The sequence below is a fragment of the Madurella fahalii genome (genome assembly GCF_045866475.1).
Source record: "Madurella fahalii IFM 68171 DNA, scaffold_1, whole genome shotgun sequence".
Classification (NCBI taxonomy): domain Eukaryota; kingdom Fungi; phylum Ascomycota; class Sordariomycetes; order Sordariales; genus Madurella; species Madurella fahalii.
The window spans coordinates 9,603,389-9,629,449 of NW_027263971.1; the positions used below are offsets into that span (position 1 = coordinate 9,603,389).

Below are 26,061 nucleotides of genomic sequence, written 5' to 3' on the forward strand. Positions count from 1 at the left end.
GCCGGTTTGTCGTCTTCCTCGTGAAAACCTCGTTCGGCCCTTCGTGACGTGCTGGCCATGGTCCTGGACCTCAAGTAGCGCGACCGAGCCCACGCTGTCAAGACATCACCATGTTCCTAACGCCTCCCGCGTCTCCCACGCTGCCTACGCCCACGCCCACGCCGACCTTGGCAAGCGCGCTTTTGAGCGCCATCCACCTTCAACCGCGGCAGACGGGCTTTTACGATGACATCAACTATTCCTATGATACAGAATGTATTGTGCGTACACATACACACACTCTCTTTCACCCCCCATGGCTTGCCGGGCCGGCAAGTAGCTGCGATTCTGACGCGCAGCCGAATCTAGACCCAGGGCGTCGCCAATGCGATGCGATGTACAAGCATCATTGAGAGCTGCAATCCGGCCTACGACATAGCGACCGACTACTACGAAGCCGCCACATCTTGCTTCTGCAACTATGGCATCTCCTATCTCGATTGCTATTTCGAAAATGTCGTCGCTGGGAGCTGTTCGAGCTACTACGGTATCACGGGCATGTCTCATTCCCGCTGAGCATGAGAGGGGCCATTTCAGCTGACAACGACGACCAGACTGGGGCGAGTATCAAAGGTCCTACTACTCCGAGTTCTGTGGAAGCATCCCGCCGAGCGTCATGGGACAGATCCAGCCGCCGTGAGTTGAGAGCCTTGTTGCATGCACTCCTTTCAGCATGGAAAACTAACTGGCCGTTCAGGGCGACCGTCTCTCTGGATTTTGAGTACGTTTCCGGCCCGGAGGTGACGCCCTTTTTACCGGGATTGACAATGTGTCTAGGACCGTCGATGTCGTGACAGCGGCGGGCGACCTCTCGCGACCCGACTACGATGGCCAGCCGAGCTACAAAGGGACAGGGGCGTTGCTCGACGGCGCATGTGCGCAAACCGGTTTTACCCGCGTCGATGCCGGGAGCACAATCTACTTTGCCGGCTTCATGGGCTGCATCAACGACCGGCCCGAGTGTTGCCCCTGGCCCGTGGCCACGGCCACGTCCGGATCCACCGGGCCTGCGACCGATGCTGCCGGGGTAAACGTCCAGGACAACCTTGGTTATGATCTCCCCATGCCGGTGAACAGGGACCTTGCTCAGCTGGCGAGCTGTGCTGAGGATTACTACTCCATTTCTGGCGGATGCTGTCCCAAGTACGTACTCAGGTCACCTCATCATCGCCCCCACCCATCTCCCTTTTTTTTTTTTTTTTTTTTTTTTTTTTTTTGGGCCAATTTCTAACTCGAGTAGCGGCTTTTGGCCTTTTACGAGCGCTGTAGGAGGACAGACGCCTTGCTGGAGCTCCGTCAACAACGTGGCCGTCCCGACTCTTACCGTCGGAAGTGATGAATCCGAGACTCAGAAGCCGACCTCGGCTGTGGTGAATATCGTCTGGACGATGCGCTATCCCGTCGCCGATCCTGGAAGTGAAGGGCTTTCTACTGCTGCCAAGGCAGGCATCGGCGCCGGTGCTGGTGTTGCGGCCATTCTCATCATCGGTCTCGCCATCTGCCTTTGGAGATATCGCCGCAAGAGCAAGAAGCTGGCACAGGCCCAACAACCAGTCCCGCCAGGTCAGATCCCGCAGCAGCAGCAGCAGCAGCAGCACTTCCAACAACCGCCTCCCATGATGCAGCAAGCCGCCGTGCCCAACGGCCAGTACCCTCCGGGCGCCTACCACCCGCCAGGCATGGCGGCGCACAGCATGTCAATGTCGTCCGGCGGCGCAAGCGGCGCGCCGAGCATGGGCCAGACACCGCCGGCTGCGCTGGTGCCACAGAGCACAGGGACCTCCGGCGGCGGGGTCAGCGAGCTGAGCTCGCAGAGCGGCCAGGGCCTCCTACACAACGGCCAGCCGGGCGGCTACTTTGCCGGGGCGGCCGCGGCCAACCCGCGCGCGTCCTACGGCGGCAGCACCAGCAGCGGGGCGGGGACCCCCGGCACTACGGGCGGCAACGGGCAGGGCTACCCGGCGCCGATCGCCGAGGCGGACGAGGGCCAGCATCCGTACTCGCAGCATGCTTATTCACAGTATCACCAACAGCAGCACCAGCAGCAGCAGCAGCCGCAACAGTACTATGGCGCTCCGCCGCAGTACCAGCAGCAGCAGATGGCGCATCCCGGCCAGTATTACCCTCCACAGGGAGGATACGCCTACCCTCAGCAACCGCAACAACAGGTCTACTACCCACCGCAGCCGCAGTCACCGTCGAACGTCAACAGGGCCGAGATGAGCGCTCATAGAGAGGTAGATCCGCCGCAGGAAGTCATGGGGAGCAAGGTACCGCCTGGGTTCAATGGTTCGTAGATGGTCGCTTGGGAAGGAAGGGGAGGAGCTTTTCCTTGTTTTTTTTTTTTTTTTTTTTTTTTTTTTTCTTGTTAGTCTTTGGGAATGTCGAGCGTACGGAAAGGCCACAGCATCTGATATTAATCTCGTTACTTAATAATGTGATGATGCTTTCACTGCTTCGCCCTACGAGGACCTGATTTCATGTCGGAGAAATGGGAGCGGTCACTGCCATTAAATAGGAGGCTCTTCCAAGATCCCTACCTAACCGGCCAGGGGGGATGATTCGAGAGAGCCTTGGGACAAAAAAACTTGGTGAAAAAGGGAAATGGAAATTCAGCCCCGTAGGTCCCAGAGGCTGATTAGGTATGGTTAGTGTTTCCGATGCGACGATTGGGTGGGTCCCGCCCCTCATTGCCCCAGCGGCCGAAGTGAGCCGCGCTGTGTAACGCCACGGCGGCGGGTCATACGAGCGATCCACGGTGTGGTTGAGATTGGAAATTTCGCTCCTAAAGCAGCTCGCGGCAGTGGAAGTCGTTAAAGTAAATGCTATGCAGCAGAGAGACGGCGGCACCTTGTTGGGCCCAGGGCGGCCCAGCCCAACCCATTTCTGCATTTCTGCATTTCTGCCGAGGAGCTTCGGGCGGGGAGCGTATCCGGGACTCAGCACACGACCTTGATATTTGGAAATGCAACTCAGTAAGTGCTGTCGTGGTCCCGTCGCTGAGGTCGACAGGCCCTGCATTCTGCAAGTGGGAATTGTAAATTTCTACATAAAATTGTTTTTGAGCGATGCGAAGCAAAGTTGGCAACGCAGCTTTTGCTGCAAAGCTGATTGGCCGCGGGCCACGGACCCCGGCCAACGGTGGAATGTGATGGTTCAGGTACGTACATACCGTACCAAATACCTGCTGTACTGTTGCCTTGGTTGAGGTCGGGTATCCTACCTTACCTAAGGTAGGTACCTAACGCAGGCAGAACATGCCGCTTCTCTTCGCAAGATATACCCGATGGTGCTACACATAGGACTCCCCCACGGGGGAGGTGCGGAAAGGGCTCCTATATGTTCTGTCGGGAGCCTGCCCTCGGGCGCTGGAGATGGTGGGGAGGGAAAGGGATTGGATGCACAGAGCACCGCCACCCTCTGAGCAAGGTGCTGCACAGGACAGGACGGATGAGACATTTCTACGGTTCATCCGGCAATGTGCTCCTTTGGCTCGCAAGGCTCTCCATCTCCCCTCCATGATTGACTCTGCTATACTGTGTCACGGGCAGGCTTTGTCGGTAGCAAAATATTGTAATTCAGCTCCCAACAGCGGCATCTGCAAGCCTCGCCGGTCATTCCACTTTCGTGATTCACATTACGTCCTATCGGCGCCAAACCCCTCACTCTAAACAGGTCGGCGTTGGCACCTCGGTGCATCACGTCCATGCCGGTTGAGACCGGGCAAGAGTCAGCAATTGCGGTACATCTGCAGCCCGCCGAATGTACTACCCATAACCGCTACCACAACCTGGCTGCTGCCGGCTTATAATAAGCCTCACGACCTGCCCAAGATAGACGGGATATCGGTGCCGCCCATCGTTACAGAACCATAACCATGTTTGTTGCGGAAACCGCCACAGCTGGGGTCTGGCCACCGAGTTATCACCCAATGTTTACCGTGCTTCCTCACAACGGGTATATAGGTGTGTTTCCTGCCGAGAGAGAGCAAGAAGACGGCCTTAACATGAAACTGACCCGCGGGACCAGCAGAGAACTCACTCCCGGACAGGCTTCGGGAAACCCAAAACGCCCCGGAGAAGAACGCCTCTCCCAGACCTGTTGATACCCACGCCGACACTGGGACATCTAACCCCGCCCCCGCGCCTCTTGAACCCCCTCAGCCCACCAAGCAGTACAGCGACCGGTGGGACTGGGACCCAAAATCGATGGACTATGTCAGGGAAAAAGGTATACGAGCAGCTCCTGGCCTGTGAATCGGGCGCCACGGCTAACCGAGGTCATGCAAAGACGGTGTGAAGCAATTTTACTCCGAGTACCAGAAACAGGGGGGCACTCAACGGCGTCCAGGAAACGCCGACATAGATACTGACGTTCCCAAATCCGAACCCAAGGGGCCTATGGTTGCGGGACCGAGCTCATCAGAGCCCCAGGTTCGACCCGCCTTGAGGCCGCCACCATCTCCGTACGCGGATCCTCTAGGTAAAGGTATGTCCGCTCCACGCTCCTGTTCCAAAATGTTCCCTCTGTGCTGACAAAAAAACCCTGGTCAGAATTCCAAATCGTAGAGAAACCTAAGCGCTTCTTCGGCGTCGGCCGCATCTTCAAGACGGTGTGGTTCGAGCCGTGCCCGAAGGACATGCCCAGCGGGCGGACCGAACTCGACCAGTGGTCGAGCCGGTGTCCCGGGTTCCACGGCCAGAAGCCGATCACCCGCTTCCGGTGGTTTGTCGTGGTGCGCCGCCGGCAGCACCACTCGCTCTGCTTCAGCATCACAACGTTTGGCGGGGCCGGGGCGGCCAAGAACAACCGTGGCCGGCCATCTGACTACGTCGTGCTCCACTCGTCGGCGATCGAGCCCGAGGCGCCATACGAGGAGGAGAATATCACGCGGGAGCCTATTGCCGTGATCATCGAGGACGATGAGCAGTTAATTTCGCCCAAGGCGAGGTTAGACTGCGGGAGGATCTACACCGTTGAGGACGGCCTGCCCGTCATGAAGGTTGGCCGGGTGCTTCCAGCGTCTCTGCCGCTCCTGGAGGAATACTACAAGGATAGTATGGCATAGAGCACGGGTGGGACATCTTCATCTATGTTACTGGTGGGGTGGCTCCGTCTGTTTTACGTTATTATTATACATGTCTTGAAAGCTACGAGGCGCTGGGGTGGGTGCAACATGGGAAACCAACGGAGGGAAGCTAGTAAGGAACACCGGACCAAATTTGTGACAACATGACTTGGCATCAACCGGTTCTTGGGCCTCGATATGTGGACACAAACGGGGCGAGGGTCCATAGTAATATGACCAGACTGGAACTGCATTTTGCGTTGTGTAAAGTCTCAACCCAATCAGAAAGCTTTCTTTCCGTGACATGACTGCATGTCTGCAAGCGGTCTTAACGCCTCATAGTCCCTCTACCGAGGCCCGGATACCCAGCACGAACCAACACCCCCTAGAAGTCCTGCACCCCGGTCTCCCCCTGGAGAACCTTGTCAGCCTTCACCCTCCCTCTTCCCCCTCCTCCTTCCGCTCCCCCACCCCCACCCACATATCCGTCCTCCCCGGCACTGCCACTCTCAGTGTCACTGGCCCACGCAGGATCCTCCTCCTCAAACCACGCTTCTTCCCTGTCCTCCCTCTCGAGGACATCATACTCCTCGTCCCCGTCCACCGCAGAATAATCAAAATCCTCGTCCTCCCCCCTGACAAACCGGTCCCGCAAGAACTCCTCCCACTGCCGCCGGCCTTGGTCCCTCGTCTTGGGAGGGGGGATGAGCTCCGCCGAGAGGCTACTGAAGGATGTCCCAGCCTCTACCGGGCCGGCTCTCCCTCCCGTAGCAGCGGCAGCAGCGGTAGCGGCAGCAGTAGTAGGAGTAGTAGTAGCAGTAGTAGTAGTAGTAGTGGTGGTGGTGGTGGTGGTGGTGGTGGTGGTGGTAACACTGGTTAAGGGGTAAGAGGCCGCTTGGTTCCGGTCGACGGTCTCGGCCCGCAGCTTGGCCAGCCGCTCTTCCCCGCGCAGGAGCGAGCCTTCCAGCACGCGCGCGTAGCCCTTGGCGCGGCCTTCGGCTTCGCGCTCCGAGGGCGTCTGGAAGCGGCGGATGAGGAAGTCATAGAGGAGCGGGTCTGTGAAGGTGGAAAGAGGAGTTAAATGGGAGGGATGAGAAAATTGAAAAATATATAAAAAAGAAGAAAGAAAAAAAGAGAAGAAAGAAGGAAAAGAAAAGAAAGGAAATGGAAGAGGCGGGGGAGGAGGAGGGGAGAGAGAGATGGTTCTTCCTATGTAATTGAGATGATGTCGTGTGAACCAGGCGGCCTACCTGCAAACTCGTGCTCGCTGGACTGGAAATAGCTGGGGTGTCGTTGCAGGTACTCTCTTCTCCGGTTCTGTACTCTGATCTGGGCCGAGTGGGCCGGTGATTTTGGCGGCCGGGGTCGCGGCTTGGAGAACGATTCGGACTCGGGCGTTGCGGGCGGCGAGTCGAAGCGAGCCATGAGAATGGGAGTGGGCCGTGACGACGGAGCGAGCTCGGAACAGCTTGCGGCAGACAATAAGTGCTGACCGATGTTGAAAGAGTTGGCGAATGTGAAGAGGACTGTATTGGATCACGGTTTCAGGACGGCGATATTAATTGGCGGAGGGTTGGTTCTGGAAGAGGCCATCACGGGGACGGGAACCGACGCACTGGAATCGGGAAGCTTTGCCAGCTGTGGAGCGGGGCCGAGCGCCGGCCGGGAAGTTTCCAGGGGCTCTCTCTCGACCAATTCACTTACATCATCAAGGACGTCCGGCCATCCCGTCTCTCCAGCATCGCAAGATGCCGGTAATATTAACAAAAAGATCTATGGATTTTTTTTCAACATCCCATTAACTCCAAACCAAGGTAACAGCCTAGTACAATCGTAAAAATCGCACGTTTGCCAACAACGCGCTTGGCCATAATCCTCCCAAACGCCGTAAACAACGGGGTTGCCCACCCCATATCACGCAGCCATGATGCTCGCACCTCCGTCCTCTGTCGTCCTATTCCGGATCCTTACCTTCAGCACGCCGTGGGCTAGACGCTTCACGTCGCCCCCCAGCCTCGCGTCGCCCGCCTTCCTCTTCTTCACCCCCACCACCGCGCTCGGCGCAAACAGCAGCGCCTCGCCGACCCGCAAGTCCACAATCCTCGAAAACAGCTCCAGCCCCGGGTCGGCATCCCCCAGCGTCAACGCGCCGGCGCCCTCGACGCGCTCCTCGCCGTCCCCCTCCGCGCGGCCCGCGTTCCGCAACCTCTCCGCCTTCTCCAGCAGGCGGCTGCCGGACGAGACGCCGGCCAGGTGGCGGCGCAGGGCGCCGAGCCAGTCGGGGGAGGTGAACCTGTGGACGACGGTGACGGTGCAGAGGTCGAGGAGCTTGGGGCTGACGGTGGGCTCCTGGGTGGAGACGAGGACGCGGGCGCCGAGGTGGCGCTGGAGGCGGATGGTGGCGAGCAGGGCGTCGGTCAGGGCCAGGCACTCGGCCGACCCGGCCGTCATGTACTTGTGGGCCTCGTCGAGCGCCACCACGCGGCCCACGGCCGCCGCGTCCTGCTCCAGGAACAGCGACAGGCAGATGTGGAACAGCGAGCACGCCATCTCGGGCGTCACGCACGGGCACGACAGGTCCACTACCGTCAGCACGCTGCTCTGCGGCGCCCACGACGTCCCCTTGCTTCGCGCCGCCGGCTTGTGGCCCCTGTTTTTATTGTTGTTGGTGTTGCTGCTGCTGCTGCCGCCGCCGCCCCCGCCACCGCCGCGTTGAGGGGCGGCGAACATGTCGTAGGCTTTGGCTTGCTTCTCGACCATGAAGGACTCGAGCGTCTCGAGACGCTGCTTGAGCGGGGAGAGTTGTGCGTCGGTGAGATCTTCTGCTTGGAGCTGCTTCTTGAATTCTGAGTAGTCGAAGCCGGAGCCTGTCCGCTGTTGGACGATGCGCATGTCCCGGAGGATCCGCTGCACGACGTGGAGATATAGCGGCAGGTTGCCGCCCGTGGTAACTGCCATCAAGTCCAGCATGCGCTTGGTGTTGAGATCCGACTCGTTGAGACGCAGTTCCTCGACCTTGACGTTCGGAAACCTCGCGTAAAGGTTCTAAGTGTCGATTAGTCTAGCGAAGACAAGGGTCGCCCCAAGGGGAAGCAGCAGACTGAAAACTCACCCGCATAGTCCGGATATTCGTTGGCGGACACAGCACCCGCACTTTGATATCCGTGTTGGACGACAACCAAGCCACCTCACAGGGGGAGCCTCCGGAATCCGAGATGAACGTGTCGTAGTGGAAGACGATGCCTGTCAGGGGCCGGGGCAGCACGTTCGCCTTGCACGGCGCGAGGGCGTTCTCGAGGAGGCACGACAGGGTGTGACTCTTGCCGGACCCTTGGCTGCCGCAGATGAAGAAGCTGGAGGGTGCAGCAATGTTCCAGAAGATGCGGGGATCTGACGAGCCCTCCTCGGCGCCGCCGCTGAGATCGCCGGCCAAGAGGCCGTACTGGCTGAACGGTATTTCCTTGCTTGTGCCCACCAGTGACAACGCATATTTGCGGACAGCCTCGGAGAATATGGGAGTAGTTTTGATCTCGTTGATCTCGTCCAGGTCAAGACGCCGCCCCAGCAGGCGAAGGTGATTGTTGCGGATGGAGACTTCGTCGCTACTCAACTCGGACTCGCCGCTGACCTCATCTTGGCTGGTCTCGTCAACCCGAGCGCTGCTATCACCATATCCAGTGATTGAGCTGGCGCTCTCGCTGCTATCTGCCGTAGCTTTGGTGAAGAAGGGTGGCAGTTTGACCCCGGGCTCCTGCATTTTGGCGCCGGTTACGAGGATTCTTCACAGATCTTGAGGTCTGCTAGGTTGCTAGCGACACTGTCGGTTGACTGAGACCGGCTGCGAAGGTTCGATGACACCACCACTGGAGGCACTGGAGTCCTTGGTCTTGTCGAAATTCAGGACCGGGAGGGCAGATGGAGAAGGCTGACTTGGAGCAGAGAGCGGCTTGTTGAACACGGCACCCGTCAGGGGATTCGGCCGAGAAGGTGGAGGAAGCGACACTTACACCGGGGCTGAGAAGCGGCGTGCCCGGAGATGGATGCAACTCGGAAGGCTTCGAAACGAAGGCGTGATTGGTGCGTTTGGACAGCCAGGCCTGCTTGTTGATCCCGGCTGGCTTCCTGTCCGGAATCGTAACCGGAAGGAGAAAAGGAGAATTTGGCCCTGGAACCCATCTCGGCGGCGGGGAGCTGCAGACGGCTCGGTATTTAAGATGGTAGGATGGACAAACAAACGGGCGACCAACGTGCATGTCCACAGACAAACCAAAGGACCAACAGCGGCAGCCTACAGGGCAGAAAAGAATGCAAGAGATAATGTGAGGTGTCGCGTGAGAGGCCTACTGGTAAACGACGCGATGAGGCCTACGAGATGCCAACTCATCCCGTAGGTAGAGAGAGTGGAGGTGATTGAGGGGAAATTCTGAATTCCATTGCCAAACAAAATTTGGATAGGCAGAGGAGCGACATGTAAAAAGCAAGACCGGCAGCCAATTCCACTCGTAACCCAGAAATGCCAAATACTGATGCTATCGAACTCCAACACCGTGGCCGTACTACGGTACTTGCGGTCATGTTAGTGTAGCAATGCTGTTGGGCATTTGAAGCCTGACGCTGCCTGGTGCAAACGGATCAATGACAGTAATGCCGACTTCATTTGGCCGATGACATCCGCCCAGTGAAGATGACCGGGGAAAGGGACGGGAGGAGACACAAACAATGGTATGGATGCCCACAGAAAGCCCGGGAGGTGGATCCGAAAGGCCGAAAGCATGGGCAACGGTATTCCCCGGAGCTTCGGTCGAGATGCATTGCAATCAGCCTTGACGGACACCGAGCTTGGCCGGGATTCCTCCGGCGGCCCAGCGGGCCTGGGTTTGGGGGGGGGGGGGGGTGTGAACGGGGGATGGCGGGAGAGCGAAATGCCCCCGCAGTGTCGAAGTGAGCCGACAGGGAATTTACTGTGCCAGCTCCACCGCTGTGCAGCTTCCCGGCAGAGTTGCGCTGGTTCCCATTGGCCCGCTGCAGATGGCCCGGAGCAACTGACCACGGCGGATCTGGACTCCAGCGGGGATCGAGTTGCCAAGACGCTCTTATCGACCACCTCGGGAGCTCTGACAGGCCTAGCGCAGTGTAGTGTAGTCCCGCCTGCAGGCCGTTGTGGCAAGGAAACACCCCAGGCCGTATTGCACGGGAAAAACAACAAAAGACATCTCCAAGCATCAGTTCGCTCTCTGCCACGTCTTTCTCTTCCTTCTAGCTCTGAGCTGCCAGCTGCCTGAAAGAGAGACAAAAAGCCCGCACGGAAACGCGTGCTCGCACTCGCACTCCCACACACACATACCGACAAGCTGGAGTCGCCTGGAGCGGAGCAGGCCAACGCCTCAGGCTCGGTCTTTGGGCTCCCCGTGATGGGGGATCTGAGGTCCAGACTGCGAGCTAAATTCCCGCGGCGGCACTCTGGCATTCCGCCACTCCCATCCAGCAAGAGCGGCAACTATAGCAGCAGCAGCAACAATGGCGCCGAGCCCGACCCGGCAGCGAGCGCGGTCAAGGGCGTCGAGAAGGCCGCAACTGCAGCTCCTGGAGCTTCCCACGGCAGCCACAGCGGAAGCTCCCCCGAGCGGCGGCAAGCCACGAGGCTAGCAGGATTGCGGCTGGGAGGAGCAGCGACACAGCAATCTGACTCACGAAAAACCACGGGCGTCAGCGATGCACTCGGCGGCAGCAATGGCCACGCCGCTGCTGTTTTCCTGCCCGCTGCGTCGGAGCCGGCTGCAAACAGCACGAGCAGTGCCAAAACCCCAACTAACAGCCCGCCACGGCCCGTCCGCGCAATTAGCATGTACCTGCCCACGGAGGGCCCGAGCAACGACGGCCACGACCCGAACGGGAATGATCGCCGCGTTTCAGCAGCGAGCAGACTCGAGAGCGTCGACGAAATTCTTGCCGACGGCGGCCCGCGCTCGATGCCGCCAAGCGACGCTGTGCCTGTCGATGACTCTGGAGCCGCAGGCTCCACTGCCGACGCCGTCCGCAGAATCCGTCTCGTTGATCCGCCCGTGAGCGCAGATTCGGCCACCCCGGCCACCCGACCCGCCGCCCCCGTTCCTCCGCCCTCCACTAGCGAAGAGCCTGCTGGCTCGACGTCCAACCCGCAATTGCGCCCCTCGGGTTCGCTCACCCGTCCAGCCGCGCCCCCGAGACGCCAAAGCCTGCTCCCGAGCCGACAGACCACGCTGATCCGGACCCTGCTCAACGCCGGACACGCCGATGACCTCGACCCGGGCGCCGCCGATCAATTACTGCCCATCAGCGCCAACATGGTGACGCGCAAGCTCTGGGTCAAGCGGCCGGGCGGGTCGGCGACTCTCGTGACCATCAGCGAGGAAGACCTCGTCGACGACGTCCGCGAGCTGATCCTGCGAAAATACGCCAACTCGCTCGGTCGCCACTTCGACGCCCCCGACCTGACGTTGCGGATTGTGCCGCGCGAGCAGCAGAGGCAAGAGCGCGTCCTCGGCCCGGAGGAGCCCATGGCCCGCACCCTCGACGCCTACTTTCCCGGCGGGCAGACGGTGGATGAGGCGTTGATCATCGACGTCCCTCACCGCCGCACCCCGCGCGCCTCCCCCAGGCACGGGCCTCCGCACGCCCAGCACCTCGCCTCGGCCGGCTACGAAGATGCGCTGCCCCTCGAAGGAAACACCGACTACTTTGGCCCCGGCGCCGTCGCACACATCCCGGTCACGCTCGCCGGCGGCGGACCAAACGGCACAACCCACGCCATCTCGGTGCTCAATACCGGTCAGGTACCACAGATCCCGTCCCCGGGCGGGACGAGGACGCGCGCCTACCGGGAGCGGCCTGATCGGCCGCGACTGGGGAGGCAACATACGTCATCGCCCACGATCCTCAACGTTGTCGGCGCTGGAGGTCACACGGCCACCATTGCCGTTTCCGCAAGTCACGGTATGCCGCATGCGCCGTCCATACCACGTTCCAGGACTCATTCAAATGCTTCTTCAGACCAACCGAATAGCGCGCAAACCATCCCGCCTGCCCCGCCGCTGCCGACACCTCCGGCCCAGGAGCCCACGCCCGTCTCGATCCAGCGAACCGCCACCCCGCCGCCTCGGGCCGCCTCCCCCCGACCCTCCGCCATCGCCCGGCCCAAGAAGAAGAAGACGGCCGAGACCCCCGCACTGCCGGCGGGAATGCTCAACGGCGGCGTCCCGCCCATCAACGTGCTGATCGTCGAGGACAACATCATCAACCTACGCCTACTAGAGGCATTCGTCAAGCGGCTCAAGGTGCGCTGGCAGACGGCCATGAACGGTCGCGAGGCCGTCGACAAGTGGCGCATGGGCGGCTTCCATCTGGTGCTGATGGACATCCAACTCCCCGTCATGAGTGGGCTCGAGGCAACACGCGAGATCCGCCGACTAGAGCGGATGAACTCGATCGGTGCATTCTCATCGACGCCGACCAACAACAGCAGCAACAGCAACAGCGCCAGCAGCCCTACCAGCAGCCCTACCAGCAGCAAGAGTAACAGCGGCGTCGGCGAGCCGGAAGTGACCACCAACGAGACGGCCGAGGAGGACAAGCTTCCGAACAGGGAAATGTTCAAGAGCCCGGTCATCATTGTCGCCTTGACGGCGAGCTCGCTGCAGAGTGATCGGCATGAAGCGTTGGCCGCAGGGTGCAACGACTTTCTGACCAAGGTATGTCTTCGGTGCCAGCACAGCACTTTCCAACGCTAACGGATTCCCCCCAGCCCGTTACGTACGTCTGGCTTGAGAGGAAGGTTATGGAATGGGGCTGCATGCAGGCCCTCATCGACTATGACGGCTGGAGGAAGTGGAAGTCGTACTTGCAAAAGCCAGACGGCGAGGACCCGACCGCAAAGAAGGCCAAGACCAAGAAAAACCGGCAGGGACCGAACAGCTCGTCCTCGGACGGCCAGTGAAACGCCTTCTCTAATTGGCTGTACTGTACCATCATCTTACTATCTTGCTTTTGTTCGGGTCGAACATATGGGCTTGTAGTCATAATTTCGGCAGCGTGGGAAGGGAGGGGTCGAATGCGTTTCACACATACCTAGCGTTTTGGTTGGTAATGGTTGTCCTTTCTCTTCTTCTCGGAGTCAGAATGGAATATGCGATGGATGACTGGACGGGCCAGCTACTTCCCCGGGTTGTCTTGACTCTTTCCGACTGGTTTTCGCTTCACTCAGACCGTTGCCAGCAATGGATAATACGTCGCAGCCGTTAGCCACGGCGAGGCATTCTTGGATAATGTTAGACTTGAAGAGCGGGGAGTAATTGTAATCCATGCAATGGTTCCCAACGAGCGACGGATCGCTTGATGTGGCAGACGGCTGGAACGCAAACTTGTGACTGAGTATCCTCTGCTAACCACGAGACAGACCAAGCACAAAAACACTTCAAGATATTTTGATATTTTCGGCCACTATCCCATCACCAGTACAATTTTATTCCCCTCTATTACTTACACGTAGCTTGTAAATTCAGTGGATGAACCAGAAAGGTGGCTCGGGTGGCTGAATATTCTAACCCTAACCCTTGTGCATGGCACTCGCCCATTGGCTGGACCTGGCGTGGGTCGAGATCGCTTGTTCCCGAGAAAATTCCAATTCCCTATTTCCAAGCTTCAACCTCAACCTTTCACAACCCATAACCTAGAACATCCCACCCCAGCCATGCCGCCCCGGATACCAAGCAGCTGCTGCCAGCCGCAGTTGTTGCTCAACAGCCTCGAGACAGCGCCGTCATCCTCCCTATCACCATCACCTCTGGCCCTGCAAAGGTTAGCGGCCGCGGCCGCGACCGCGTCGACGCCCTCGCATTCGTCCCCACAATGCCGCGGCGGCAGCCGAGCCTTCTCGACGACGGCGGCGCGGCCGGCGACCCGGCTGCGGCGGCAGTTCCTCCAATGGACGCGGGCCAACGCCGACAAGTTCCGGCAGCCGCCGCAGCCGGGCAAGACCAACTACATCTCGCAGCTCATGACCGTGTCGGACTTTGAGACGGTGGGCGCGAACCAGCCGTTCCCCAACAACCCTTCGTTCCGCAGCGAGCCGGTGCTGTCGGAGGAGGCGCGCGAGCTGATCTGGAGGTCGGTCATGGAGAAGGGGATGCCGCTCAAGGCCGTGTCGGCGCAGTTCCAGGTCGACATGCGGCGGGTGGCGGCGGTGGTGAGGATGAAGGAGATTGAGAAGAAGTGGGAGAGGGAGGTGAGTTATATATGGTTTCCTTTTTTGCTGGGTTTCTCGCTATAACCCACCATTTTTTCCCCCGGCTCTCAATGATGATCCGCAAACAAAACACAAATTCGATTAGTCTTGAAGACATAAAAAAAAACCCATGGTTAGAAACCTGTTCAACGACTGAGTTTTTCCCTCCTCAAGGGAAACGAGCCTTTTTTATTCCAACCCTCTCCCCCCGCTCCCTTTTCCCAACCTCTTCGATAGAAAAACAATTCCACTAACCAAAACCCCAACCTTCAAAAATTTCCTCACAGAACAAACCCATGGCCACCCCTTACGCAAAAGCCATCCTGTCCATGCTGCCGCGGGCCAAGCTGGAGCCGGGCGAGAAGGCGTTCGAGCCCATCAACGACATCCACGTGCACAGCTACACGATGCAGCAGCTGTTCGTGCCGACGTCCGAGTCGCGCGAGTTCACGCGCGCCGACGCCGCCCGCGCCTTCGGCGAGCACATCCTACCGCCCGACGCCAAGATGCGCATCCCCGAGCTGGTCGACATGGAGCGGAACCTGGCCGGGGGGATGGAGCCGGCCCAGGCCTACCGCGCCTTCATGGAGGCGGCCGCCCGGAGCGAGGCCGACGTCGCCGCCGCCCAGCGCGCCCGCCGCCAGCGCGACGACGAGAGGACCGCGCGCGTCGACGTCGGCCGCTTCGAGTACCGCTTCGAAAAGATCAACGCCGAGGACGTCGGCCGCAACGGCCGCTCCAGGAAGGCCGTCGGCTGGCGCTACGGCGTGCCCTTCTCGGATCGCCGGAGAGGAGAGGTCAAGATCCCTACCAAGGTGGAATGAAGCGTTTTGCCTCGCTCCCACCCCCTCGGAGAGAAAGGGGGTGGGGGGGTTGCTGCTCTGGTTGGTTGGTTGGGTTTTCTTCCGGCACAAAACCAGGATTGTGCCATGTCCAATCCATTGGCTTTCGTTTGAGAGCAGCATTGAGCATTGCAGACCAAGCTAGTTTTCGAGGGCAGTGCAGGGCAGCGCAGGACCATCAGCCGGCCGGTCGAGCCCAATGTATCATTTATTTTGTATCAAGTAACGGCGACCCGGGAAGGGGGGGAGTTGGTAGAGCTGCAGGCCCCGATCCGCAGCGGCCGTGTATAGGCAGCAACTTCGGCAAAGCCGCCTTGAATCTTGTATTGTAAGCAGAAACAAAGTGCAAAAATCACGAATACGAGTCCGTCTCTCCCAGCCCCGGCCGGTCGCGGGACGCTATTGCATCAACTCGGCGTGGCTTCTCCAGTCGAGCGGCTCTTCGCCCTCGGCGAGGTCGACAACCAGGTTCTTACGAATCTGCTCGACGCCAGCCGGCGACAAACCGATGTGGTTGACGACATAGCTCTCGACGGAGCCGTACTTCTCGCGAATCATGGCCAGAGTCTGCAGCATATTCTCCTTCCTATAACCCGCGTCCACACAACAATCCAAGTCACTCCCGTGTCAGCAACCCCCACCACGGGAAAATATTTGAGCCCAGTAGCGCTTTATTCAGCCAAGAGAAGGAAGAAAGGAGAAGGGAGAAGGGGTGAACGGGGAGAGGGAGAAGGAGGGGGAGGGGAATGGGGATGGGGAACGGGGATGGGGATGAGAGAGTTTGGTCCGGATGTACTCACCGGGCGCTCACCATCCTCTCGGCCCGAGGCCGGTCCCGAAAGAGGGCATTGCCCCGAATCAGGTGCTGCACAATCTCCTCCTTGCGCGACGCCAGCCCGAGGTCGGTGAGGCTGTACTCGTGCGCGATGACGGCGTCGTCGAGGCCGCAGAGGGCGAGAACTAGCGCGATGACGATGCCCGTTCCTTGATATTTTGGGGCTGGGTTTTAGCGGTGTGGATCATCATCCAAGACGGATGCCGGTTGGGCGCTGGGCAGACGTGGAAGCGAAGAGGGAAGGTGGACAAGACGACAAGACGACAAGAGGACAAAGATAGGCAGTCGGCGGGCAGACAGGCAGACAGGCGGGCAGGCAGGCAGGCAGGCCGGTGGACTAACCATGCGGCGTCACGAGCCTTGGGCATCATGTGGGTTATGACGGTGGGATCTACGTACTGTCCTTGCCAGCAGTGCAGTGCACGAGCAGGGGTGAGGGCGGCGTCGTCTGTGAGGCGAGATGCTCGAGGATGGTGCGGAATGGTGCGTACGGGTGGTCCTGCTCTGCCGCTGCGGCGAGGATGGCGCTGTATGCACGCACGAATCCCTATATCCAACTTTGTCAGTTCAGCTGGCGTTGACGGGGGGGAGGGGGAGCAGAGATCGCAAAAGGTGGCACAGAACGGTGTGACGCTATCCCCGACGCCTCCCGACGCCTCTGACAACGGGGACAAGGGAGGAGACACGTGTTGCGCAAAGCGGGAGCGGCTACCGCTGCCACAAGGTTGAAGGTTGTGCCAGCCAGCTCATGGTGCTACATGATCGACCCCCCTTTGTTCCCCATGTCATCCTCCTTTCATACCCGACTGCAAGTCAGCAGCCTGAAGAGGCTTGATGAGAAACGCCACATCTCTACCCCCCTCCCACCTAACCCCCCTTCGGCCCCACCTCCGTCGCTGGGATAAGGCAAAGAGAAGGGGAGGGAGAGCGACGCAAAGCAGGCGAAGACGACAGGTCGATCTACTGACCTCGGGCCCGTCACTATAATTTCGGAAGCGCAAAGCAAGGGCTTCGGGGCTGTAGTCCTTGTCCAGAAAGACGGGCACAAAGATGCGAGTCGCGCCGGGCCATTCCTTGGGCTGCTGCCTACCGTCTTTTTCGAGCTCGACCACGGATCGAAGATCAAAGACGTGGGTGATGCCGAGGCGTTGGAGGGCGGCCACTCCGTCGTCCTCGAGCCCTGTGGGCTCGGCCGAGCGAAAGAGCACACCGCGCCTAATGGCCCTGCGCGGCTCGCTTCCGACGGCATACCCCCCTACATCGCGCAGGTTGTGGAGGCCCGCGGCACGAATGAAGGGTGGTGATGGCGGGGCGCGAGTGACAGTTGAGGTGGCAGCCGTGATGGTGGGGGTGGTTGTGGCAGCGGCCGCAGCCGCAGCCGCAACTGCAGCCTGGTGTCCGTTGGCAGACATGTGTCGCTGCCAGCCGCAAGACCTGGGATGTGGCTGCAGCGAGAGGAACTTGAGGAGCTGGTGCCGAGAGGTGGGCAGGGGATTCGCGATATACGAACCTAAAGCAGGGATGGAAGGGCCGAAATCTCAAACCGCAAAACCTCCAGCTGCCCTGCCCAAAAAATGCCGGTATTTGGGGGGTGGGGGACGGGGGGATGGGGAGGGTATCCTACCGATGACGGCCGGGGGATGCGGGTTCTCTGCAGAGGAAGTTCCACTGCGCTGGGGGAATTCTCGATCCCCAGGCGGGGCACGCGTACCGCCCTCCGGGAGCGCTTGCCGGCGCGATCTGGCAGCTTCGGTTTCTCGATTGAGCTATTTTTTATTTTATTTTTTCTTGAAAAAAAAAATATAATGAAATAAAATAATTACCCTTCTTTTTTTAGTTGCTCGTCCCTACCCGCTTTCTTGCAGCTCAGCTACCTGTAGCCGCAAACTCCGGAATCATCCAGCGGCGCTTAACCCCAAATACTGCAGCCTCGTCGACACCTGGTCCTGGTTTCTTCGCGCCTCTAAGGCACGGGGCGGTCAGCAACTTTTGCTGCACGTCAGAACCCGAAAGGCAGCAAGTTATTTGCAAGCGTGGTTGCGATGCGATGCGATGGACGCCGGCAACTGGCACACGATTTTCTGGGTGGCGATCGGTGCCCAATCGTGGTTTGTTGTCGCCCGCGGCTGCAGCCTGACGCAGCTTTGGCCCCATTCGCCAATCACTCCCGACGGCTCTTTTCACCGCCGAAAGAGCCGCATTTCCTCCACTGCTTCGATTCCCTGCTGCTGTCAAACGGCCGGCTCGAGTGTCCCCGGTAGCCTGTCTGCAACTGCCCCGCGGTTTTCCTCATGCTACCCCACCCTAGAACGTGACACTCCAGGAAGACCCTGCTTCACCGGTGAATGTCATGGGGCATGAGGGCATTCATTACTGCCGTCTTGTTGCCTTGCGAATCACAGCGTGTCCCGAGCCTCACGAAAGAACGCCAGTCGTCATCATGTCCAATGTGGGGCCACTGGCTTCCCCTTCTAGCTCGCCGTGCCTGATGTAGAAGGATGGCGCCCTCTCGTCAAACATTTTCCAAGCCCCATGTCCATTCTAGAACGAAGGGTGGACAACTGTAGAAACGTTGGCAGAAACGTTGTGGGACTACCGGGACCACGTTGGCTACTACAATGCCGTGGGACACACGACGGGATCTGTTGGTGAGATCGGACCGGGAAGGAAGCAAACACTTGCATTCCGCCCAACCGCCCCGCTCCTCCCTTCCCCCCCCCCCTTCCTCCCCCTTCTCCCCCACAAGGTCGAAGCCTTGTAAGCGGATCCTGAGAAGTCCATGCAGGGGAGGCGGTTTGTGCTCACCCGCCTGACCAGTAGCATCGAATCGTATAAAAGCCAATGTTCTGCTTTTTTTTTTTCCCTCCCGTCCCATAATTACCTAGCCACCGTTCGTAGGACACGGAATCTCTGGAACTCTTGTCGACTTCGCTCAGGCTGCCCTGCCTTCTGTTACTGCTGACGCCTGATTGCTGTGGCAAGAGCTGCAGAGCACGCTGGCCGAGGTGGCTCAGCTCCCAGCAGATCCCTATCGCCCCGTCCCAGTTGCCATGTCAATCTCCGGGGCCTAGCACGAAGGGAGAGAGAGAGAGAGAGAGAGAGAGACGGCACGCCGGGCTCACCTCTCATGTGGACGTGCTTCGCCACTTCACGAACGGCCTGTCGTTTCCTCTCGCTCGCCCATCACGACTTGGCACGTGGGAAGCTCCGCTTGCGGAGGCCGACCATTCAGCATGCCCCGCTGCTACCCGAAACAAGGCAGACGTCAATCTGTCTACATTTCAGGGATGCCGAAGACGGAGACTGCCGTGTCCATGCCAGCGGCGACTCTGGCAAGCAAGAAGGTGCCCAGGCCTCCCAATGGAGAGACGGTCCACTGCTGTTGCCATCCCTTACCGTCTACGCCCGGCTCTGGCGCCGTGAGGATCTCGCTCACGGGACTGACATAGTACCACCTAGTTTAAAAGTTCATTGACGGTTCTATCGTCAGTGTCGGGTGTGGACGCTAAGGATGGCAACATCACCTCAAGGACCCCTTTTCCTCGCTAGGAGTCGAGTCTGATCATTCGCACCACAAACGGGAACAATATTAGTAAGGGGGGGAAAAACAAATGTCTAATTCTCTAGATCCTTCTACTCTAAACCCATGTCTATATTTTCTCTATAGAAACGCCAACATGACCAAAAGCAGATCGCTCCAGAATTCGCAAAAGGGACAAGATTTCTGTCCGCCACACCGTATTTCCAAAGACGAAATGCTGCGACCAACGCCTCTAGAGAGAGAAAAAAAAAAAAAAAAGTAGTAACCGAGGATTTCGAGAACTGAGCTGACCGAGAAAGATATGTTGAAACGAGCGCTGTTTTAGGAGAGAAAAAGCCAAGGGGGTTGAGAATGCGCAAACCTCCGAAATCGAAAATGGTGCTGAGAGAGAGAGAGAAGATGACAGACGGCTAGTGGTGGGGCGGGTGCGGCGAGAAGAAAGGTGAAGTACGGACGCGGGATTCGAGATATGGCGAGACGGGGTGTGACGGGTGTGACGGGTGTGACAAGAAATCCTCCACGATGAACACGAGAACCGAGAGGGAAGACCTAAAAATTGCTGCTAAGAGGGAAAAAAAAGCCCGCCGGACAAGCTCAACCAAGCACCGAGCCGCCCATGCGGTGGAACCACCGGCGACGGCCGCGCTTCGAGTCCCTCCGAGCGCGCGAGCAGGGACTGCGGCGGTCAATGCTCGCCGCGGGCCTTAGCGACCCAGGTATGGCAATCGCCGCAACGTATGTGGTAGCAGTCCGTTATGACGCACTGAGGGTTCATTTTGTAGCTATTATCTTGGAACCCGCACTGGCAGCATCGCCACCGGTAGTCACAGGTGTAGGAGCTCTATTTTTTGGGGCGCAAAGTAAGCATAAAGACAAAACTATCAAGCTCCAAGGGGTGCCAGGGAACTGACCCGCTCTCCGTGAGGCATGTTGGGAGATTCTTGGGCGTTGCAAAGGTTATAGAGTAGGCGTCCGGATCGCGGATGTGATGAAGATGGTGGTATCATCCCGTCTGCTACCGGAGCGCGCCAGGATGCTCTTATGTCTCCCTCGTCGTGGCCATCGCCCAGCAGCTTGTCTTTGACAATGTGGCTTGGAGGATTAGGCGGAAGGGGACGGATGTCGGTGTGGAACTACACAATAGGAGCCTTTTTGGCCATTCGTGAGGCATTCTCCAACTATCGGAGGGGCTTAGTTCCACTCGCGGTGTGCTGGCAAACCGTCGCAGCTGGATTGTGTGGAATTGCCGCGTTAGGGCATAAGGGGGGCGAGGGTGGTTTCCGTGCCAGCGATGAATCCAGTCTCTCTCCGCCGCCGAGACCCCTGCACCTTGAGCACTTCGAGCTTCGGTGAGTGAGAAGGGCGAGGAGGCCTATGCCACGATGAATGGATGCGAGGCATCTCCCCGGAGCGAGCGAGCTTGATATCCCTCCCGTTTACCACAGCCCCCATTGACCTGTCTGGGCACATCCGTCGACCGAGGAGCGTCATGGGAGAGATTAGCGGCCGTCTAGTTTGCTCAGAACGGGGCGGGGGCTTGGGAGTTGCCCTTAGCCCACTTAGAGCCATGAAGAAGTGCAACTGTATAATCCGATCATCGGCTATGGTGTAGTCTCGTTGCCTGTTTCTCCTTTGCCATGCTCTTGCCATAAACGGCACGTAAGTAGGGCAGTCGGTGTACGATCCTGTGGCAGGGCAACAGTGTGGTAAGACTGTTAGCCCAAGCTGAGAGCAGGGTTAGCATATGCTAGCGTGTATGGCAGAAGCATCGCGCTTGCCTGACTTGCCGCATTGCATCCAACGACGATGTGTTTGGTCCCGCAGGCCTTTCCCTTGAACCATACCCTCGGAAGCCTAACGGTAATAACGGGCCCATGTCGAGTCCCGTGCCGGGGCCGCTCGGCTGACAAGCCAACAGTGCCTCCGGGGCTGCGCCATGCACAACGTATCAATTCATTGTGTGTATATTCCATTGGGAATTGCCATTTCTCCCCGTCGAACCCCAAGGCCATTGGGCGTTGACAGAAGGCTATCGTCAGGGGAGGGGTTTGCCACAGCCAGCGGCGTGATTCCGAAGCGCAGCCAGCGTGGGCAGGGCCGGTAAGACCCGACTTGGGGACGCAGAAAACCACATGTGTGGTTAAGTGCCCAAGGGGGTCGGGTCGGCGAGCCATGTGGACGCTTCGTTGGCAGGCGTGGTACGATTCGGAGGACGGGTCGAGGTGCGGTCGGCGTAGAGTCCTACTTTCTGGTTTTCCAAACATCGGCGTAGCGAACGCTTGAGTTTTGGAGTCTATAGCGGATCTCGGCTCCTAGTCTTGCGTGATGGCAACTTTCTCCATAAGAACCGCCAGCAGGGAAACCCAGGGACAGAATCTGTGCGGATGGTGCGGCTCTTTTATGGCGGACGGAGGAAAGGGCTGAGAACAGAGCCTCAAGCTCCCTTCAGGCCGACATGCCTTGTGGAATGGGCGTCCAGGTTCACTAGAAGCCTGATGATACTGCCATAACCGGAAAGCGTCCAGCCCAGCGGCTCACCGTGTGCTCTCCGGACGTGGCGCCCGAGTGACCGGTTCACCGATGTACAGAATGACCAAAGCAACGGCAGTGAACTACAATATCTAAACATTCGGGGAAGCCACGGCTTTTACAACTGCTCGGATTGTCAACCGAGGAGAGTAGTGCGGCCCTCTTTTGGCTTCAGCCTTCGGCAGAGCTTGTGCCCGAAAACGATGAGAAACCCCGCGCGCATGTCTCACAATTCGGCGTTAGGGTTGGCCGGAAGCAGCCAAATCCCCGACAGCAGGACACTGCGGCCTCAAGTTCCGTTTGTTACTGTTCCCGAGATGGAAAGTCGGGGAAGAAGGCTGGGGACTGCAGGCGTTCTCGGGGCGGGGGCTTCATCGCAGTCGGGAATTTCCAAATCTTATCAAGGTCCGCATTTCCACGACAGATTTGGTGCATACTGTGTGAGACCGACGCGCATATGTACATGCATGGGCATATACATACTTGCATCATGATACATCCCTCGAGGGAGACCGGGCCGGCAGAGCAGGCCGAAACACGGCGCGATGGCCCGGCCATTGGTCAATGGGGGGTTTGAGGGAAAGAAGAATGGCATGATAGCAGGGGACGACAGGGGACGACAGGGGACGACAGGGGACGACAAGTGGACGACATCCCAAGTGCTTCCAGTAGGTTGCCGGGCCGTCCGTTGTCCGCCATCACCGAGCAAATGGAACAAACAACCTGAGGGACGGGAATCTGTGTGGGGCGGGATGCCCTGCTCAGCGCGCCCAAGCTTCAGGACCCGGAGCTTGGGCCTTCCAGCACAACCCGGGCCCGCCCAATATGTCGGCTCTTCGTCTGGCTACGTCATTGGCGAACCATTGTCAACCCCACAAGGCCGCAACTCGTTCGGCGTTGGGCTTCTTAACGAGGGCCCTTCCTTTTCCTCTATTTTGCATGAATCAAACTGTCATGGTGCATCATGCAGCTGCACAGGGCGACACTCCACCGGGTCGCTGATCACAACTGCACCGTTGCTCTTGGCAGTGCCCCATTGCCCCATTCAATTTTCTTCTCCATCGCAGTCTGGGAGCTTGTAAAACACTCGTCGAATTTTGCGCTCGAAAGTACATACATCTTGTTAACACTGTTACGCCATTTCGTAATCGATCTCCTCATTTTCTTCTTCCCCCTCCTCGAGGCTTGAAAAAGAGGCGCGAGCCAGCTGCTAAGATGGCCATCGGCGGCATGACGCTGGGCTATTTGCTCTTTTCCGTTTTACACATCGCTCAGTTCGCCCTGGCGATCACGGTCTGCGCTCTCTATGGAGTAGAGCTCGACCGCGCCCGCAAAGCCGGCGCACATGCCGAAGGGAAATGGGCAAGTTTCAGACCAGCGCTAGAGTGCCCTCCGCGAACTCTTCCACTAACCTCCTGTAGGTCTACGCCGAGGTCGTGGGCGGCCTCTCCGCCTTGACGGCAATCCTCTATTGCATCCCATTCATTTTGCGGTTCGCATTGGTCTGGGCATGGAATTTGATACTCTTCATCCTCTGGATTGTCCTCTTTGGTCTTTTCAGCAGAGTCCGTATACCCGTTTGCTTTCCCCCCCTCCCCCTTACCCGAGGCGCAGCTGACTTGTTCTGCAGATGTACATCAACCAAGACGTCGATGGAAATGCCGACATCCAGCGGATGAAAAACGCTGTCTGGGTCGTCCTCGCTAATGCCATCCTGTGGCTCATCGGCACCCTTGCACATTTCATCTACTGGTGGGGGCATAGGGAGCGCCGGAGCCGCTTCACCAGCCGCGCCAAACTCTGAGGTGTGTGGTGATAATAACATCTGGATACCTGATCCAAAGGAGAGGTGAAGTCAAGTCTGGTCTGGCTTATTGCGCATGATACCATGTATTTGTTTTATTCCCCTGCCTTGTCATTTTCTGGCATTGGAAGCCAATGTAAGGTTACAAAGATTTGCCCGATATGGGCCTAATAGTAATAGCCAGATGTCTCTAGCACATACATCCACCGAAATTCGCATGCCTAGGGTAGCTTGGTGAGTTTTGCATGTAACCTGGGCGTTAGACAAACGGAGCTGACGCCCTTATTCGGCTGGGCTGGGCTGGTTCTCGTACGGGAGCAAACAGACAATTGCATATGACATTTCGCGGCACTCCAAGCACCCGTGGGCGTTGGCCGGAACCAAATCGAGCCAGCAAACCCGCCGCAGGGCATGCGGGAAACACCTCATCCGGCGAATGGACTGCTTGTTTTCCCCTCTGGAGCTATTCCACCGCCCGTTCCTGATGACGTCAGAGGGTGTTTGGTGAATTTCCACTTCCAAGCTCATCCGCAGCTCCGAAACCTCCACATCACATGTGGCATCAGCAGCCCTGCCGAGCCAAATCTGTCTTCAATCGAAGGACTACGTAGTGTACACGGGAGGCTTGATTAGTGCAAAAAGGACCGTGTAGTTCCATGGCAGATCTCCTTTGCGACTTCCACGAGGTGTGCAAATCCGAACAGCCGGGGGAGCAAAAAGAATGAAATCCAGGAGCGCCAAGACGACGATCAGTTGGGAGCCGCTGCAGCCCGACTTCCCCACCAGAGATATTTCTCCTCGCGGCACATTTGAGCAGAGATCAGCGACAAGTGCTCGATGGGTGGCCGAATCTCGACATGGAAAATACACGGCAAAGGTAACTTTGACTACGCTGTCACCCCATCTTGCGGCAGTCAGAAACAAGATCTTCGAGATCGACACATGCTAGGATCAAGCCCAACCTCACAAATCTGGGTCGTTGCAGGTGGTGAAGACTGGTCCTGTATTGTACTTTACATACATAGTAGCATGATAGCGGAGTGTAAACCTCTCCAAACACCGCATCTAACCATTCTTTGGTTTTTGGAACCGCCCTAGTGAGTAGAGCCCCCGTCGTGTGTTTTCAGGCTTCTCTGGCGTGCCGTGTTTTCCAGGAGGCTCAATCGCCCATGTTCGTTAGGCATTGGTTGGCCATGTACCAGGTCCACCACGGGGGTGTGCAACCCCCCATCCGGGTTTGTTTGCCTGCAGCATGCCCAATGCCGAGACAGAGCAGCAATTTGGTGACTGTATTGTGGTACTCGGAATGCAGCAGCCCTTTGAAGCGCAGGGGGAGGGGGGTGGAGGGGTGGGTTCCCACCCTTGAAATAATGCAAAGCAAACTGTGCGATTATCATACAAGCGTCGGATCGATCAGCCCCCTAGGGTCTCATTTCCCCACGTCCTCTAAAGGAGGCAACGCGATAGCCGCGGGGGTGGAAGGGGAGGCGCGGTGGAGAGGAAAATACAGATAACGTTATTCGAGCCCACTTGGCACCCGTGCACTTGGTGACGCTACACAGTATTGTTACCCTAGGAGAAACTCAACATTTGGAATTTTTTGGTCTCTCTTTTTTTTTTTTTTTTTTTTTTTTTTCAGTTGGGGAAATGTGAGCCCCTCCCCTTGTCTCGGCGGGCTTCTCGCACGGCTGAACTGTGGGTAACCGCTACGGAGCAGCTCTGTGTGGTCTGGTGGTCTCTCGGCATCCAGCAGCACTCCCTCCATCTTCAGACATTTGGATGAGTTCATGTGGCGTTAATAGACTGCCGCCTTCCGGGTCCCTACCTGCATCGTCATATTCTATTTGACAGAGAATCGGGAAACCCCGCCTGCCAGACCCGTTAGTGGCATGGCCAGTCAGTGGCCCCGGAACCCCACAGCTGCGCCCAGCCGGGATGTCGGGGCAAGCCTGTTTGCTTTGACAGGGTTGTCAAGGTCCCCTCCCGTCCTTCTGGGTCTGCTCGGACGGAGGTGGGCCTCTGGTTGAGAATCAACACATGGATCCTTGCTCAAATTTGGGGTGATCAAGGGCAAGGAGCTGGGATATGAATGCAGAATGCTCCCAAGTCGGCTGCGGGCTTCGTGGTGACTACCGTGGTTCCAT

The 26,061-nt window shown here is 58.4% G+C and overlaps 8 protein-coding genes across 8 annotated transcripts; 5 read left to right on the forward strand and 3 right to left on the reverse strand.

The window, feature by feature from the left end:
• Window positions 1-110: 110 nt before the first annotated feature.
• MFIFM68171_02586 (uncharacterized protein) lies at window positions 111-2,336 on the forward strand (the record flags this gene model as incomplete). Its single annotated transcript, XM_071058008.1, has 6 exons — window positions 111-260; window positions 349-535; window positions 594-675; window positions 737-760; window positions 817-1,182; window positions 1,280-2,336. 6 exons carry the CDS (start codon window positions 111-113, stop codon window positions 2,334-2,336), a joined length of 1,866 nt encoding a protein of 621 aa, XP_070914109.1.
• Window positions 2,337-3,916: 1,580 nt separating this feature from the next.
• Window positions 3,917-5,107, forward strand: MFIFM68171_02587 (uncharacterized protein; the record flags this gene model as incomplete). The annotated part of the gene is made up of 4 exons (XM_071058009.1): window positions 3,917-4,004; window positions 4,069-4,269; window positions 4,330-4,527; window positions 4,593-5,107. The coding sequence occupies 4 exons, from the start codon at window positions 3,917-3,919 to the stop codon at window positions 5,105-5,107; spliced, it is 1,002 nt and encodes a 333-aa protein (XP_070914110.1).
• Window positions 5,108-5,492: 385 nt separating this feature from the next.
• On the reverse strand, window positions 5,493-6,532 carry MFIFM68171_02588 (CCD97-like C-terminal domain-containing protein; the record flags this gene model as incomplete). Its single annotated transcript, XM_071058010.1, has 2 exons — window positions 5,493-6,163; window positions 6,358-6,532. 2 exons carry the CDS (start codon window positions 6,530-6,532, stop codon window positions 5,493-5,495), a joined length of 846 nt encoding a protein of 281 aa, XP_070914111.1.
• Window positions 6,533-7,021: 489 nt separating this feature from the next.
• Window positions 7,022-8,864, reverse strand: MFIFM68171_02589 (Zona occludens toxin N-terminal domain-containing protein; the record flags this gene model as incomplete). The annotated part of the gene is made up of 2 exons (XM_071058011.1): window positions 7,022-8,152; window positions 8,220-8,864. 2 exons carry the CDS (start codon window positions 8,862-8,864, stop codon window positions 7,022-7,024), a joined length of 1,776 nt encoding a protein of 591 aa, XP_070914112.1.
• A 1,654-nt stretch (window positions 8,865-10,518) lies between these two features.
• On the forward strand, window positions 10,519-13,079 carry MgSsk1 (Two-component response regulator SSK1p; the record flags this gene model as incomplete). The annotated part of the gene is made up of 3 exons (XM_071058012.1): window positions 10,519-12,079; window positions 12,137-12,834; window positions 12,888-13,079. The coding sequence occupies 3 exons, from the start codon at window positions 10,519-10,521 to the stop codon at window positions 13,077-13,079; spliced, it is 2,451 nt and encodes an 816-aa protein (XP_070914113.1).
• Window positions 13,080-13,832: 753 nt separating this feature from the next.
• Window positions 13,833-15,190, forward strand: MFIFM68171_02591 (mitochondrial 37S ribosomal protein mS45; the record flags this gene model as incomplete). Its single annotated transcript, XM_071058013.1, has 2 exons — window positions 13,833-14,366; window positions 14,654-15,190. The coding sequence occupies 2 exons, from the start codon at window positions 13,833-13,835 to the stop codon at window positions 15,188-15,190; spliced, it is 1,071 nt and encodes a 356-aa protein (XP_070914114.1).
• A 417-nt stretch (window positions 15,191-15,607) lies between these two features.
• On the reverse strand, window positions 15,608-17,455 carry MFIFM68171_02592 (Protein-tyrosine phosphatase-like protein (Fragment); the record flags this gene model as incomplete). Its single annotated transcript, XM_071058014.1, has 4 exons — window positions 15,608-15,794; window positions 16,009-16,192; window positions 16,443-16,590; window positions 17,012-17,455. The coding sequence occupies 4 exons, from the start codon at window positions 17,453-17,455 to the stop codon at window positions 15,608-15,610; spliced, it is 963 nt and encodes a 320-aa protein (XP_070914115.1).
• A 5,873-nt stretch (window positions 17,456-23,328) lies between these two features.
• Window positions 23,329-23,917, forward strand: MFIFM68171_02593 (MARVEL domain-containing protein; the record flags this gene model as incomplete). Its single annotated transcript, XM_071058015.1, has 3 exons — window positions 23,329-23,475; window positions 23,535-23,678; window positions 23,744-23,917. 3 exons carry the CDS (start codon window positions 23,329-23,331, stop codon window positions 23,915-23,917), a joined length of 465 nt encoding a protein of 154 aa, XP_070914116.1.
• Window positions 23,918-26,061: the final 2,144 nt, after the last annotated feature.